Raw genomic sequence first — 16683 nt, forward strand, 5'->3', positions numbered from 1 at the left:
TTGGTCAGAAAAAAATAGCAGCCATAAGACCTAATGAATGTCATTGCATAAAAATATTCAAATATGATTCAGGTTTGCCATACATAATATGGATTTAGAGATCAAAGGACTGTACATGTAAGCAGCATCATATTTGAATCTTATCCAGTCAATTTTGCATGTTTCTCTTTGGAGTACATTTTTCTATTTTAACGGAAATGTTCCACCTCACAACAGATAATGCTCTTAGCACGTACTGTAACTGCGTAATAATTTTCATTCTTTTCACACACATATCAAACCTATACTTCTCCAGCAGTGTGTTTCACTTTTTCAGTCTTTCAAAGATGTTCTTGTTGACCTTTTTAATATTAGCTTTCCCCAATTAATTTCTCTTTCTAAACTACATCTAGTGCTTAAAGACAAAAGGCAGCCCCTCATTTCACAATCTTGCTGTTCAGGCTTCATCCACAAATGGACATTTTTATTGCCCTTCCAAGGTCTTTTTCTTAAAATCCAACTTTTCCCCCACGCCTTGGGTTGAGTGCTGAGAATTCCTTTGTAGGAATGCCATATGGTTGAGTAGATGCTGGTTTTATTGTTTCCAGATGTTTTCTACTTTGCCTTATTGTTGTTGTTAATTTGTTTTTATTATTGTATACCACTCAAGAGTCTCTATGGAGCAAGGTATTAAATGAATTACAAATGTATTAAATGAATTGTACCTCTTCACCATAGGTGCTGTTGTGGCCCGTCAGCAGCCTGTGCGGATTGTAGCTGATTCTGACAGCAAGGAGACTGGTGTGGTGCTGTGCTAGCAGCCTATGCAGCTGGCTCTCGAGTCAGACAATGAGGAGGCTGGAGAAGATGTGGTGCCAGAGACAGGGATTCAGCCAGGGCCTTCAGAACCTCCAGAAGCTCCTTTAAGTGAAGAGGACGAAGAGGAGTCTCTTCTCGATGCACAGGCGTGCAGAGCTGCCAAAAGGCAGGAGTGGCTCCTCAGGAGGAGGTCTCCTCGAGAGTAAGGCTTGGGGCTAATTGGCCACTCCCTTAGCCTATTTAAGGAGGAACACCGACTGAAGCAATTTGTAGGGACAACTTTAGTTCACTCTACTTCACGTCTGGAATCTCTGAAAATTGCTTCTGGGCTTTCTGCCAATCTTAGTAAGATTGTTATTACTTTATCTTTGGTTTCTAATAGGCTGTTAAGAAAGTTTATTAACAGCCTTTGTTTTGAAACAGACTGAGTTATTTTAGTAAATTAAGTTTTGTACAAATTTTGTGTGTGCTGTGTTCTTTGGGGTCCGTAGCTGGGGCAGAACAGGTGCTTCTGTATGGGGGGTGGGGGGTGTCAGTGGCATGAAAAAGATGTATATAATCAGGTAACCAAATATAACTCAGCCCCTAGGGCAGAGTTCAATTGCCCAGTCATGCTCATCATTTGACACCATTGACCCCTCTGTGGATGCTCTCGGCCCCACAAATGTTTTCTGGCTTTCTGTAGTGTCAAGGAGGGCTTCACCTGTTGCACTTCGTTTCATTTCTACTCTGACTGGATACAGGTAGTCCTCAATTTACAACCACAGATGAGCCCAGAATTTATGTTGCTAAGTGACAAATTGGTTACGTGAGTTTTGTCCCATTTTACAACTTTTCCCGCCACATTTGTTAAGTGAATCACTGCAGTTGTTAAGCTAATTGACCCACTTGTTAAGTGAATCTGGCTTCCCCATTGACTTTGTTTGTCAGGTCGCAAAAAGTGATCACATGAGCAGCGGTCATAAATATGAACCAGTTGCCAAGCATCCGATCATGGGAATGCCGCAAAGGTCGTAACTGTGAAAAACAGTGCTAAGTCACTTTTTTCAGCGCCGTTAACGGAACGGTCACAAAAGTTGAGGACTACCCACACTGTGCCCAGTGGCAAAAATACTCCCCTCTCTTCACTGATCTCTACAGTTCATTGACAGTTTTTGGAGTGGCTGTGGAAGATGGGGAATTCTGGGAGCTGCAGGACACACTTCTGGGAGGGGGGGCACCCACGTTAGGTGGGGCTGCAACATGCTGAAATATGTTCGGCTAGATTGTGTTGGTTTAATTCAATAAACCATATTTCAGTTCACCTTGAGTTTCTGTGCAAGAGCGTGAAAGGATTTTGGATAGGATGGCTGGCTTCATTCGAATCTTAAAGCCCCTGGAATTGTACGATTTTGAGGGTTCCAGTTCTTTCCGTGCAAAAAGAATGTAAACGCCCTTTTATCCGAGGAAGACAATATTACGATTTTTATGAGCCGCGAGATTGTTTACGCTGCCCATCCGTTGCCCTCTTCCTCTTCCTTCTCCGGGGAATTCCGTTTAAACGGATCGCTTCCAAGGAATTAAGCTACGGATCCGGCAGCCTAAAAGGAAAGAAAACTCGTCTCGCTTGCGCAGGCGCACCTTTGAAGCCCGACTCCGCCTTTTGCATTGTTTGGACGGAGCGGCTTTCCTTATTCCGCTGACGTCGACTCTTTGAATCGCCGCGATTCCGGCTTGGGTGATATGGCTGCCCAGAAGATCAACGAAGGTTTGGAGCACATCGCCAAAGCGGAGAAATAGTGAGCGGAGCTGCAGGAACGGGCGGGCCGGCGGGAGGCAGAGCGGAAAGGCGGGGCCCCTCCTTCCCCACCGCGGCTGGGCAGGACGATGAGTGGGCTCTTCCGCCTCTTTTTTTGGCCACGACCATGGCCAAAGGGGGCTCCCCTTTCCAGGGGGCTCCCAAAGAGGGTCAAGGGGCGGCTGGTTTGGAGAAAAGACCCCACTGGGTCAAAATCTGCAGCCTGGGAAGGGGAAGGGTGGTATCACGAGATGGGTTTGTAGATCCAGTGGATCCTCCTGTTTAAAGATGCACCAAGGAGTGGAGGTTTATCTTCAGGCTCCAGCTGTGCAGGCTGGAATTGGGCGTTTTGTGTCAAGGTCCCCTTTTCCACTTGAGAAAAGAAACTTCTGGTTTGGAGAAGCTCTGATCTTACTTATGTACAGGTGGTCCTCGACTTAAGACCACAACTGAGCCCAACATTTATGTTGTTCCAGTGAGTCATTTGTTAAAGTGAGTTTTGCCCCGTTTTTTACGACATGTTTTGCCATGTGATATATATAGGATCTCCTGCTTGAGCAAGGGGGGCTGGACTAGAAGACCTCCAAGGTCCCTCCCAGCTCTGCTCTGATTCAAAAAAAAATGTGTCACAGCGAATCACTGCGTTTGTTGAATTAGTAACACCGTTGTTAAGTGAATCTGGCTTTTCCATTGACTTTGCTTGTCAAGTCACAAAAGGTGATCACATGAAAAACCCACACCCCCCCAACCATTATAATTATGAACCAGTTGTTAAGCATCTGAATGTAAATCACATGACCATGAGGATGCTGCAACGGTCATAATTGTGAAAAATGGTCATGGGTCACTTTAGTGCCGTTGTAACTTCAAACGGTCACTAAGTGAACTGTTGTAAATCGAGCACTCCCTGTAGTACAAAACCCTATAGGTTTTACATTGATTAAGCAGACTGCTCAATGGTCTTACTGTTTTTCATGGACTGATTGTCTCTTGAGTTGGAAGCTCTGTAAATGATTGATTTTGATTATGTTCCTTCCTATTGGGGTTGATTTTTAGGGACTACATAAATGGCTTTTAGCCATGGTGGTCTGTCTCTAGCCTGATCCTTCAGGTCTTCCAACATCTTGCTGCTGGTCATCCTCTTCTTTTTTCTTTCTCTTTTTGCAACATCAAAGCCTTCTCCAGAGAGCTCCGTCTTTGCATAATGTGTCAGAAATCTTCTATAATTGAGTATCATTTATGTCATATTACAGCTGCCTATCCCTCTTTTTCTTCAAAGACATCTGCTGCCTGAAACAGTTATTATTAGCGCTTCATCTGGTCCTGGCCTTCTTTGGCTGAGATCCTTAAATTATGACAGACAGAGAAAGGGGTTGAAATGGGAAGCCATATCTGAGCACAGTGATAAAATATGGCCTCCAAAACATAGCATCAGACTTGACTATATATATTTTCTGTAGCTTGTCCATCAAAAAGGTGAACCTGATATTGGGACCAGGTTTCTGCTATAATGAACTGAAATTAGTGGTATGAAAGATGGCATGAAAGCTGTGTCCATCCCTTCCCCCTGTGTCCAGCCATTAACAATATTATTAATGGCTTCACATTTTGTTTTTCAGCTTGAAAACTGGATTATTAAAATGGAAACCAGACTATGACAGTGCAGCTACAGAATATTCCAAGGCAGGTATGTCTTGTAAAATAAGGGGGTTGTTTTTAAATCTTAATTTCTTCTGCAGAATAATGGTTAATTAAGCTCTAAGAATAGGACTTGATGTCCAGAAAAACTTCACATTTCAAAAGCAAATCTGACATTGAATTTAATTAAATTTGGAAATAACTTTTCAAATTATAACATGAAATATCAATTTTCTTGATATAAAACTGTAACTCCCAATCTCATTTTATTATACTGTACTGATGATTGCTTTTGATATATATATATATGTGTGTGTGTGTGTGTGTGTGTGTGTGTATGTATGTATGTATGTTAAATCTTAGAAATTATTTTTCCTTTTTCTTTTCTAAAAATGTTTAATAAAAAAAGTAAAAATTAAATGTATTTCATAGTCGTTGTGTATGCAATAAAAACAATTTCCCTAAACCCATTTTTATGAATATAATTTATTGATGAACCCTAATTCAATTATTTACTGTATCATACTTATTCCACACATGGGCTATTGATAAAAATAGTATGCTTTGGTTTACTAACAAATTGTATTAATTTTATCCTGTACCGTTGGATGGCATTTACGAGTAGTCCATGTATTTTTTTTTTTAAATAATTGCAGTTGCTGCCCTTTTGAGACTTTACAAAGCTTTATCTACCTGTGTTATAATCTAGTAACTAAAGATCTGAATGTTATCTTGTCTCTTGCTTGCATCAAGTATATGTCTGTTGTATTTTGGATAACTCATTTCTCTTTTTAATCTGGAATTAAGTCCTGTTGTATTCAATAGCACGTACTGGGATTATATCAAGTAGACTACATAAATTTTGATTTTAAGTTTATAGGAAGTTTGTGAAAAGAGATAGGAGGCAACTACTGGATTGGTTAGCTTCCCTAAGAACCTATAGATCAGGAATCACCAATTCATTTGGAACAATGGACACATTTGAAAGCTCAAAAAATGCCTTTTAGTAATAGATATAGCTATTAACAATACATAATTTAGACAATTATCTTTTTTAGAGCAAGTAGGCAAACTTTAATTTAACTATTTATTTACAGCACAGGGCTATAGGAATCTGTGATTTTCATTTTCTATGAATGTTTAAGGGATAGAAGAATACTTTCCTAAATAAAGATAATGCTTAAAGTTAAGGCTTTAATTTGAATATCTAAAAATGTATTCAGTTGGGGCAGCAACAGGAAAAGCACTCACACAAATGCCACATCGCCCCCCCCCCCCCCCAAAATCTTTGACTAAAATGCTGGATAAGAACAATTTTAAAACAATAAATTATGTCTTTTAAAAATTGCTAAAGTTATTTCCCAAAAGCAATAATGTTCTTTTTTATTATTTTTTGCAGCTGTTGCTTTTAAAAATGCCAAACAATTTGAACAAGCAAAAGAAGCTTATTATAAAGAAGCTCTATGCCATGAAAATAATAAAGCGTATCTTTTCATTATTTGCTGTTTCTACCTTAATTGACGATCATGTTGGGTTTATATGAATTTATGCCTATTCCAAACATATAATTGTATTTTGTCATATTTAAGGGTGTTTTAACAGAAAACCAATAGAAGACTATTCCCTGCAATAGGAAAATGTTATTGTACCTAGGTATATCCAGATCCAATTTTGTGATTAATTATGTAATTAAATAACAAACTGTTAAGTTATAGGACATGCTTGTCCTTTGTAATATTTCCAGACCTCCCAGTGACCCATTAATGTATATTTATTGAGATTTTTATTTCTATGGAAAAATTGTTTTGAGTAACAAACCGGCATTAGAATAGCAAATACATTTCTTGTATATCAAATCTGTGAGGAAGATTTCAGAGAATTCCTTCATTGGCCTCATTGCTTAGCCATTCATGCAAGAGATGCTTAAAATATGACTATTCTTAGGAGGATTACAGAGTGTTTTAAGAAGATCCTACATATTTTAAAATCTTGCCTAGTCATGATAAGAAATGTCCCCTTTCCCCTGCAGTCTTTCTGTTTCCAAATATGTTCTGGAATGTTGAGAAGTCTTCAGGAGTAAATCAGAGGAACTTGGGATATTATGGAAAAAAGGGGAAGAAGAGGAAAATATGTTGCAGTGTGATATCCTCTTTCACAATTTTGGATATGACCAAACGTTGAAATCTCCGATGTTAGGAAATCCTAGTCATAGAATTGAAAGCTAAAGTACTTAAGAAAAATAATACATTGATTCTGAAGAAGGCGTGAGGGCTTACTGACACATTCTATGCTTTATCAGATTTCTTTTCGTCAGGCTTCTGTTTTAAAGAGAATGTTTAATTGATGTATGATTATGAATTTTTGAAATTCCTAAACCTAAATTAGAATTATCCAGAAATATTTTATATGTATAGTACATGCATATATATTTATCCTTGACTTGAAATAACATAAATCCAGCTTCTTCCATGCTGCAAAGTACGTATGAATATTTGTCAAATTTGATAATATATGTGAAATACAATTAATATCAACCAGAATTGATAGTCCGTTACATAGATACTGTACATATACATACATTACATATAACTTCATCAAAGTATAATCAAATATTGTTAGAAAGTTGAGCATTTTGGAAGTGAGAAATGTATAACTATAATATATTCAAATATATTCATGTAGTTCTCCCTAGCTCTCCATTTTTTGTAGAAAAAAAATGGTCTTTTCAAGTGTGCTGATTTTCTATTGACATTAACAGTGTCATTTAGAAAAAGAATCTGCTTTTTTATATATTACCATTTTTCCTTGGTTGAGAAACCAGTTGTAGCCAGACTCAACTGAACACATAGGCAGAAGGCTGGAGGTCTCAGATCTCCTTTTCCAGAAATTAATTGTTTTTATTTTAAAAAACATTTATATAGCTGTCCATCTTCTATCAACCTCTAGATAGGTCCAAATCAGCAGTTAAACAATACTAACAATAAAACAATACAGTACATAAATATATTGAAACCATCCTATATAACTATGAGATGTTTACTTGCTCAGTTATACTTTTAATTTCTCTTTTCAGGGCTTATGAACAAGCGGGAATGATGTTAAAGGTATGACAGGGTTGTTTTTTTTAATGAAGACCTTTAGTTAAAACTAAATATTAGAATGACCTGTGCAATATTCATGTATTGATAAACCTGTTTGGGGATCCATGATTCACAGTTCTGTATAGACTTACAACTTCTCCTTTGCATTGAATTCCATTTAAATGTGCACTTTCTTTATAGAATTGTTACCTCACATTTTTCTGGGATGTTAGCTGTGTTGTCTGATCAGATATTTGGAACCCTCCCTCCTTCCCTCCCCTCCATCCATCCATCCATCCATCCATCCATCCATCCATCAATCTAGTTTTCTTAGAAAATGAATTCATAACTTTAGCTTTGGCACATGCTGTAGACAATGCATACTTGAAAAAGTTATTCTTGTAAAATGATGGGAATTTTCCTAGAACAATCCATTGTTAGAGCAAAAGAACAGTTTTCTGCTTTTCTCGCTCACTTACATATACATCACTTGATATCAATGGCATTTGGAAAGCCTTCACAGATCAATCATGGATTTAAAAAATGTAGCCTTTCAAAGTTTTTTCAATCACATTGGAATTGTACTGCCCCAATCAATTGCCTCTGGGCAGTTAACAATCCAATATAAAAAACACAGTGTAATAAAATGTAACAATATTGTTTGTCTTCAGGAAATAAGTGAAACGATGCATATATAAAGCTGTTGTTTACATACACTGAATTCTGGGGATTTCTCCTGCTGTAATTTTTTAGTCTGTTGACTATTTCTATTTATCAGAAATTGCTCACTATTACCCAAAAGAGATTTAGCAAAATACTTTAAAGTGAATATTATTTTTTATTAGATTAAAACATTGATAGCAACTTATTTTATACTTCCTGAGAAATAGGAAGTTCTTCTTCCTGACTCTTTTTCTTTCATCTTCAGGAGATGCAAAAACATCACGATGCAGTGGAATTGATTCAGAAAGCCAGCATGATGTACCTGGAGAATGGAACCCCTGACACAGCTGCTATTGCACTCGATCGGGCTGGGAAGTAAGTCTGAAATCTCAAGCTATTAGTTTGTTATCTGGAATAGAAGGCAGATTTCTTTAGTTCTTTGAGTACCTGAGTAATAATGTTGAATCTTTTATTTTTAGGGTAATAGAAAACATAAATCCAGACAAAGCTATACAGCTCTATCAGCAAACGGCTTCAGTATTTGAAGTAAGTCTTCTGAAAATGTAAAATAAAATACTTTTTAACAAAGAATGCTGAAAGTGATCAGTCAGTCCACTGTTGCAAATTTAACTATTTACCAAAAGGTGAATACTAAGAGCTGTGGTGTTTTCAAAGCATGTATTATATATATTACTATTTTCTTGCCAGTTACTGCTACAGATTAGTGGACAAGCTGATGTGGTAGATGCCATCTTTGTATCCCGCTTCTATTTGAAAATGTCATTTGTTTATGTATAGTGCAAGTTAGCTGCAGGGAGGAATGGCAAACTCTAAACTGGCTAGGTCAGTGGAACCAAATCTGGCCATAAGCTATCTTTCTCGACCTCATCAACAGATTTCTCAGCAGTTTCTTAAAAATGCAGTATCTGGCTTAGTTACATTTTAACACTACATTGTCTTCTAAGCACATTGCATTAAACTATCCCTTGTTGCAAATAAGGGATAGTTTAATGCAGTGTCTCAATTTGATATAGTTCCCCACTGATGTTTTTGTAGCTAGAAAAGGGTAAGAAAGATTTGGGTTTTTAAAATACTGTGTAGCTCAATGATGGCAAATCTATGACATGCATGTCAAAGGTGACATACCATGACATTTTGGATGATATGCCACCAACACCCATCAACAACTATTCTCAAAAGCATGCCCTATTGTTGTGATATTTTTGGATGCTGTGGAAGTCACATGATAATAGGGTGTGCTCTGCATTGCCTCAAGCAAGAAGATTGTGTTCTCATGTGACCTCTGGAGCCTCTAAAAATCACATTATAATGGGTTGTGCTTTTGTGTGGTTTCAGAAGCTGCAAAGTTTGTGGAAGTGAAGATCATTCTTCAAGAACAAAGGGCTCAAGCAACTCAGAACAGCCTAGACTAGGCTGCAGGGCCTTGTCAACAGAAAGAGAACACTGCCTGAAAGAGGCGGGTGGCAGAGCCTGGGGAACACTGGGCCATGAGGGCAATCATACCATTTCCCAAGGCTTGCATGTAGTGGCAATGATGGCAATAGGGCTAAAATCAAGGACTGGGCCTAGACTTCAGGTCCAGCTTTAGCACTGCCACTGATTACCACTGTTCAGATTGCCCTAAGTGTCTGGGGAGGAACATATAGAATTGTTTCTTTTTTCTGATTGTGTGTGACAGGCCAGCAAAGTCATTTTCTGAATTTTTCACATTGAGTTGACATTAGTGGTTTAGCTTCATGATTTCTCTACACTGACAAATGATTATTTGTCTGAGATATTTTTAAAAGAAGCCATTTTGAGAAATTGAAAAGTAATTTAGCCATATAGGGGAAGTGTGGAGCAGATGTAGTATCACATATTAGCATGATGTGGTCATAGGTTATATCGTCTAATTCATAAAATTGTATTTAATTAATAACCTGGTCAAACTTTGTGTAATTCAAGAGAAATGCAATTGGGGAATGGTATGTATTTCAATCTGAGTTAGCTCATATAATTCAGAAAACTTTCATTAAAATCAGCCACTTAAACTTTGCTTATGCCTATACTTTTGTTTTTGTTTTTTTATTCAGAATGAAGAACGTTTACGGCAAGCAGTTGAAATGTATGGAAAAGCTTCAAGGCTTTTAGTTAGAGGCCGTAGGTGTGCATCATAAATGTTGTTTTCAAAATCAGAAAAAGCAGTTCTAGCTTATTTGACAAATTCATTGTAATATAAATATTATTGGGTTATGACAGCGGCCGCCAACCTTTTGGGCAACGGATCGGTTCCGTGGAGAGAGGTTTTTCCGTGGATCAAAGGGGGTGTGGATTTGCATGCTGCTTTCATCCAATGGATGGGGCTTTGCTTGTTTGTGCAGCCTAGTTTCTGGCATGCTGTGGCCCAGTGCTAGTCCATGGATTATGCAATATTATTCAAGTATCAGCTGTTCCACTGTGCAACATAATTCATATTTTAACAATTTTTTTTAAAAAAATAGCTCAACCAATGAATCTGGTTTCGAGAAGATCTTTTGCTTTTGTTTGTTCATTAAAAGCTTCATTAAAAGCTTTCTGTTTACGTAAACATAGAGGCGCTCTTAATATATCTTGATACAATGTATCATCTTTGTGTATATAAATAAGGCCTGAATGTTCATTTCTGCAGGAGTTTGTACTGATAACTTTAACTGCAGTTTTAATATGGGCTCAGTTTTAATATGCTCACACAAGGAGCATGTTCTTGTTTTTTCCATTGAAATAGTACATTTATTTGGGAAATTGGGTATTCTTGACCTTCTGATTCTTGCAGATTTAAATAAACATTTCTTGCTCATTTTTGTTTTGCAGACTAGATGAGGCTGCGCAATCTATTCAAAAAGAAAAGAGTATTTATAAAGATATTGAAAACTACCCAACGTGTTACAAAGTATACAACTATACATTTCTTGTGGTTTTTGCAGGGAAGTGGGGATTGTGTTTTTATCTTTTGAATTATTTTAACTTGGGGGTTTCACTTCTAATTGCACACCATTATTTGAATTCTTTCAGTTGATTTTAAAAGAGTTGCATGGAGAGGCCTTTATAAAATCTAGATCTTCAAGTATTTATTTAGTGTAATTTGATCACTGGGATGAATTTTCTCCCACGGTGCTGTAAAGATATGAATGCCACTCTTTCTTAATATGATTTTGGCATTCTTCAGTCATGATTAGGTTTGAGCCGCTATGAAATATTTTGGTTTCCTAGATTTTGTGGAAATTGTGTTGTCTGAGTTTTTGACATTAGCTGTCCTTCTGTTGTAATAACTAAAAACAGAAAATTGTGCAGATAATACACTAATACAAACTGATCTACACATGTTTTGGTTACTATTAATATCAGCAAGGGCTTAGCTCGCAACGCAATCTTTCCACTTCTTTTGAGTCAGCAGCCTGAGGATAAAAAACAATATTCTTTCTATTTTCATGGTAGACAAATTGTTCAGTTTATGTCACTGAAAACTACATGGGATAAATCGCACATAGATTTAAAACATTCATATTTAAAACACCCTTTTCTTCTCTGAGAAGAAAATTGGATTTCTCATTGTGGTTACATGAAAAGTTAATATTTAATCATTCATTTTGGGAGATTCTTTTGACCTCAGATTTAATCTCTGTTGTGTGCTGTACTTTTAGCTGCATTCAATGAAAGAGATCATTAAGTGCCTAAAATTCTACTGTGATTTCATTCATAAACCCTTCCTACAAACTGTTCTGATCAGTAGATGCAAAACTCGTACCCTTTATTTAGAACAATTTTAACTGACAAAATGAGCTAGCAATCAAAGTACATCATGTATTTACGTTCTTCTGTACTCTTCACATCCCAGATTTATTTTTCTAAGGGGTGATTATCCATAACCCTATAAAGCAGGGGTGTCAAACTCACGGCCTGCGGGCCGGATGTGTCATGCACTGGCCACGCCCACGCCCGGTTTAGCAAAGGGGAAAAAAGTGATATGTCATGTGATGCTGCTGTAGTGACGCGAGTTTGACACCCCTGCTATAAAGCCTCTCTACCAAGGATCTTGCAATCTTTTAGTAGAATCTCTGTTTGTAGAAGAAAATTGTCCTTGTTTTGCTACTATACTATATCCCTTCCTTTCAATAGAAATTATTTTTTTGGTATAGGTTGGTTAAAGTGTGAAAAATACTGTTTTTCTTTATAAATACCCATTATTATTATTATTATTTTTAGAAAACTATTGCCCAGGTCTTAGTACATCTTCATAGAAATGACTATGTTGCTGCAGAAAAATGTGTCAGGGAGAGCTATAGGTAAGTTACTTAATACATTGATTGAGTTTTAATTTAATTTGTGTTTGAGAGGGCACCCGTTTACACACTGTCATTTTATCTCATTAAGTTTTGAGAATTACAAACTTTCCCTATATATTGCCATTTAGGTATCTCTCTAATTTATTAACATTGTTTTCTGCCACAGAAATTAAACTCTACAATTTCTCATTTATTAACATGTACTTCTTTGAGGTGCTCAGGAAGCCAGCTGGCAATTAAACTATATCTAGATAATGTATAGTAATTATGCTACAACCCTATCATAACAAACTGTATTGTAATTGTTGCTTGGAATAATTAACTTGGTGATAAAATCCAGCAGAGAAAGTAAGAAAGTAAGGGCCTGGTGGCTCAGCAGACTAAAAGCATTGTGATTAACACCAACTGTCTGCAATTACTGTAAGTTCGAATCTCACCAGGCTCAAGGTTGACTCAGCCTTCCATCCTTTCAAAGGTAGATGAAATGAGGACTCAGATTGTGGGGGCAATAAGCTGACTTTGTATAAATATACAAAAGTATGAAGGCTATTGCTTAACGCATTGTAAGCCGCCCTGAGTCCAGAGAAGGGCGGCATATAAATCAAATTTTTAAAAAATAAAATAAATAAATAAAAAAAAGATTGGTTCTAAATGCAATTGACAATTTGTGCTAGAAAGTCCACTGAGCATAGGAACAGTACAGGTAATAAAGTACACTTTAAAGAAGGCATTCCACAGACCAAAACGCATTCTGATCATTATCCAGAATATTTATTTAAGAAAATCTGTGCTTTTCTTATTTGGATATAAGTTTTCTCAATTTTTAAAATAGCCTCAAATAAATGCTTAATTGCTTCAGCATACCAGGCTTCACAGAAAGTGAAGACTATGCAGCCCTGGAGCAGCTCCTAGAAGGGTATGATCAACAAGATCAGGACCAAGTATCAGATGTTTGCAATTCTCCACTCTTTAAGTATATGGACAATGATGTAAGTTGCTGCTTTTATTTACTGAACAGAGTAGCTATTAAAACAAGTGGGGTTTTTTAAATTGAAAAATACAGATGATATAAATCAGTTGGACCACTGATGAACGATGTGTGTTATTGATAAATTACTTTTAATATATTCAGTATTTAAAATTGAATATTTGTAAGCTACTACATTCTCTTTACATAGAATAGAATAGAATTGTTTATTGGCCAAGTGCGATTGGACACACAAGGAATTTGTCTTCAATGCATAAGCTCTCAGTGTACATAAAGCTATAAGTGATAAATCATGATCATAGTCATCATAAAAATATGTTCATCATAAATCATAAGATACAACACTTAGTGATAGTCATAGGATACTAAATAAGCAATCAACATAAATCATACTAGGAAACTAAAACAATATAAATCGTAAAGATACAAGCAACAAAGTTATAGTCATAAGTAGAAAAGGAGATAGGGAATAGGGAAGGTGAGAAGAAAAATAGTAATACAGCCTTACTAAATAGTTTGACAGTGTTGTGGGAATTAGTTGTTTAGCAGAGTGATGGCATTTGGGGAAAACTGTCCTTGTGTCTAGTTGTTCTGGTGTGCAGTGCTCTATAGCGCCATTTTGAGGGTAGCAGTTGAAACAATTTATGTCCAGGATTGAGGGGTCTATAAATATTTTCACAGCCCTCTTTTTGACTCGTGCAGTATACAGGTCCTCAATGGAAGGCAGATTGGTAGCAAATTGTTTTACTTCTGTGATATTATAATATCTAAACTACTGCTGTATCAGCACTTTAAATGAATGGTGCAGAGCATGTAAAAACAGCATTAGAAGAAATCATTTATTTTCTTGTTTTCTTCTGATGTCTTATTCTGGATTTATAGTGTTTTTGGAGACATTTTCCTGTCTGGAAAAGAATGAAAATTGCTGTAATTAATTTGTTGTGGAGATCAACCTCTCCTGAGCATATGTATAAGTGTTTAATAGCTTTACTTTCTTGGCTGCTTCATTTTATGTTTTTAGTAATAAATATTTTGTTTTCATGTAGCAATGAGATGCCTTTTAGCTTGCAGACTGTTTTCCTTAAGGTAGTTTATTTGTACAAGGTGGCATTTAATCATTGGGTGTTCTACTATTAAATTGATATTTTCCAGCTGTTTTCTTAGGAACAAAATACTCTTCATTGTATTAGATAGCGCTTACTACAACAAGGTTATCTAGTGCTTTGATAAATAATTGCGATGTGCTTTTAAAATGCAGGCATCTTATTATTATTTTACCTTTGCCAGTATGCAAAGCTTGGCCTTTCGCTTGGTGTCCCAGGAGGAGGTATGAAGAAGAAATCTCCAGATACACCACAAAGTAAAGGAAGTGGAGCAGTTGTATCAGCTTCTCGTGGAAATGAGGAAGATGATGAATATGCAGGTGGATTGTGCTAATTCTAACTCTGTTCTCAAATACTATGTTAGCTGTTTGCCCAGTGAACAAATTCCAGGGGCATTTAAAATGGCATCATTGCAATCATGAAATTGGAATGAAATAATCTTGGCTTTGGGATATTTGTATACAAAGCATGACTATGCACCTTGAAGTATTTCTGGATTACAATCATTAACCATAATTCTTTACAATGTGTTGTTTTTAATGCAGTACTTGAATACAGTTAGAACTTCCAAAAAGGGAGAGAGGAAGGAAAGGAAATACTTATATTGGATTTTTCTCCCTAAACATCTGTAAACTGGGAATCTCTTTCATGGCTCAGTATCAACAGTCCTGCTAGTCATACTATCTGTTTTTGAATAATACCATTAAATTATTTCAAAACATCTAAAAGCGTGATAGATTTCCTTTTGCCTCTTTGAATATAATATTTAATGACAAGTTTGTCTATGATTTGAACAGGAATTCACTGGAGTTTCTTTGCCAGTAAAGTGCAGGTTATTAGAGACAGGAATTGTGACAACCATTGGGTTCTTTCTGAGTACGGCTGTCATGAGATAGAAAATTCAATTCTTCTAGTCATTGAATCTAATGTGCAATGAACAAATAAGATGTACATGTACTTTGTAGATAAATAAAAAAAGAAAAATTCAGCTAAAAAAGATTATATAGTGTTCTGTTTGAAATCCCAGTGGACTAGAATCATTTGACATTTATATGCTTTATTTCTTGAATATTCTTTGGTATTGTAGAGCTCACATTTTCAGTTTTTGTACAATGAGATTTTGCTGGAAAAATTTAAAATAATTTTTCATAGACATGCAGACATTAGTTCTTGCTACCTTCTATTAAATTCAACAGTTCTATTTAAGGGAATTTAGGCAAATACCAACTAGATTGTGGCTAGCTGGAATAACTGTTTACAATAGTGTATTACATGACAAAGGAAAAATAACAATCAAATGCTCCTCTTTGTTTATTCAGAAAAGCTGTAGGCTTTTGATTTCCTGAATCCAGGAATCAGTTTTCAACAAATAGAGCATAAGAATGTTGAATCTAGAGCCAAATTAAAAAAAACCTGGTTTATTGAAAATTTGACTTAGAACATGGAATGACTGGCAATGGAAATAAAATTTTAATTCTAGATTATGCTTTTAAGATTGGAATTTGTGACAGTGGATCTATTTAATACATTCAATGTCTAGCTTTGAATATTTAACCTACTTTTCTATATTATACCAGATTAAAAAGTAATTGATTTGCTGTTTCCCTTGTGTAATGCAAATTATCTGTGCTTTCCAAATAATTAGTGCTTTGTTTTCCAAGGCATTATACACATTTCTTTTAATTGGATCAAAAATGTAGCAGGGAAGACAGTTTTGGAAGAAATTGCCAGCTTTTACTGAGCAACATTGCAACAATTGGTTTGCACGAGTATGCTAAAATGTTACATCAAAGTGACTTGTTTGTATATCCAGATGCTGTGTAAAATGATTTTTGCCATGTGAACCTTGTATTTAATTGTGCCCAGCTTCTCTGTAAATGCAATAGAGTATGAAAGTTGTCATAATTGCCCTGCTGATCTAGCCTAAGGAACTCTGTAGTTCACCCGTACAAAATAAAAGCAGTAAACTCTAATGGTTGATTTGTGAGCCTTATTACAATAAGGATCATCCTGTAGAAGCAATAAACTGTCAATCCCCAGAAAATGAGCATCGGGGTTCCTTAATTACATAGATATTTATCTCATAGCAGTTTAATTGTACATAGAGGTGAAACTCAGAATAATGGAAGACAGTAATGTGAGGTTGATGATTATAGTAATTGTAGACCATTTGAACTGGTCTCTTTGAAAATAGTTTGGAATGTTTAATAGCTAAAAAGGATAGTATCTTTGGCAGAAGAAAGTAATGTCCCTCATCTGACATTTGTACAGCAATTCAGCAATTTTCCTTAGCTTTACCTTTTCAATAAAATAT

At 36.1% G+C, this 16683-nt stretch overlaps 1 protein-coding gene across 1 annotated transcript; it reads left to right on the forward strand.

Annotated features, from left to right (window-relative positions):
- Positions 1-2494: 2494 nt before the first annotated feature.
- Positions 2495-16342, forward strand: NAPG (NSF attachment protein gamma). The gene is made up of 12 exons (XM_070942378.1): positions 2495-2576; positions 4195-4262; positions 5613-5697; positions 6674-6691; positions 7287-7317; positions 8222-8331; positions 8436-8502; positions 10050-10120; positions 10807-10885; positions 12199-12278; positions 13138-13267; positions 14554-16342. Exons 1-12 carry the CDS (start codon positions 2521-2523, stop codon positions 14701-14703), a joined length of 945 nt encoding a protein of 314 aa, XP_070798479.1. The 5' UTR covers positions 2495-2520; the 3' UTR covers positions 14704-16342.
- Positions 16343-16683: the final 341 nt, after the last annotated feature.

The sequence above is a fragment of the Pituophis catenifer genome, unplaced genomic scaffold, assembly GCF_029215685.1.
Source record: "Pituophis catenifer annectens isolate HBS135680 unplaced genomic scaffold, rPitCat1.0.hap2 SCAF_3, whole genome shotgun sequence".
In the NCBI taxonomy this organism is placed as follows: domain Eukaryota; kingdom Metazoa; phylum Chordata; class Lepidosauria; order Squamata; family Colubridae; genus Pituophis; species Pituophis catenifer.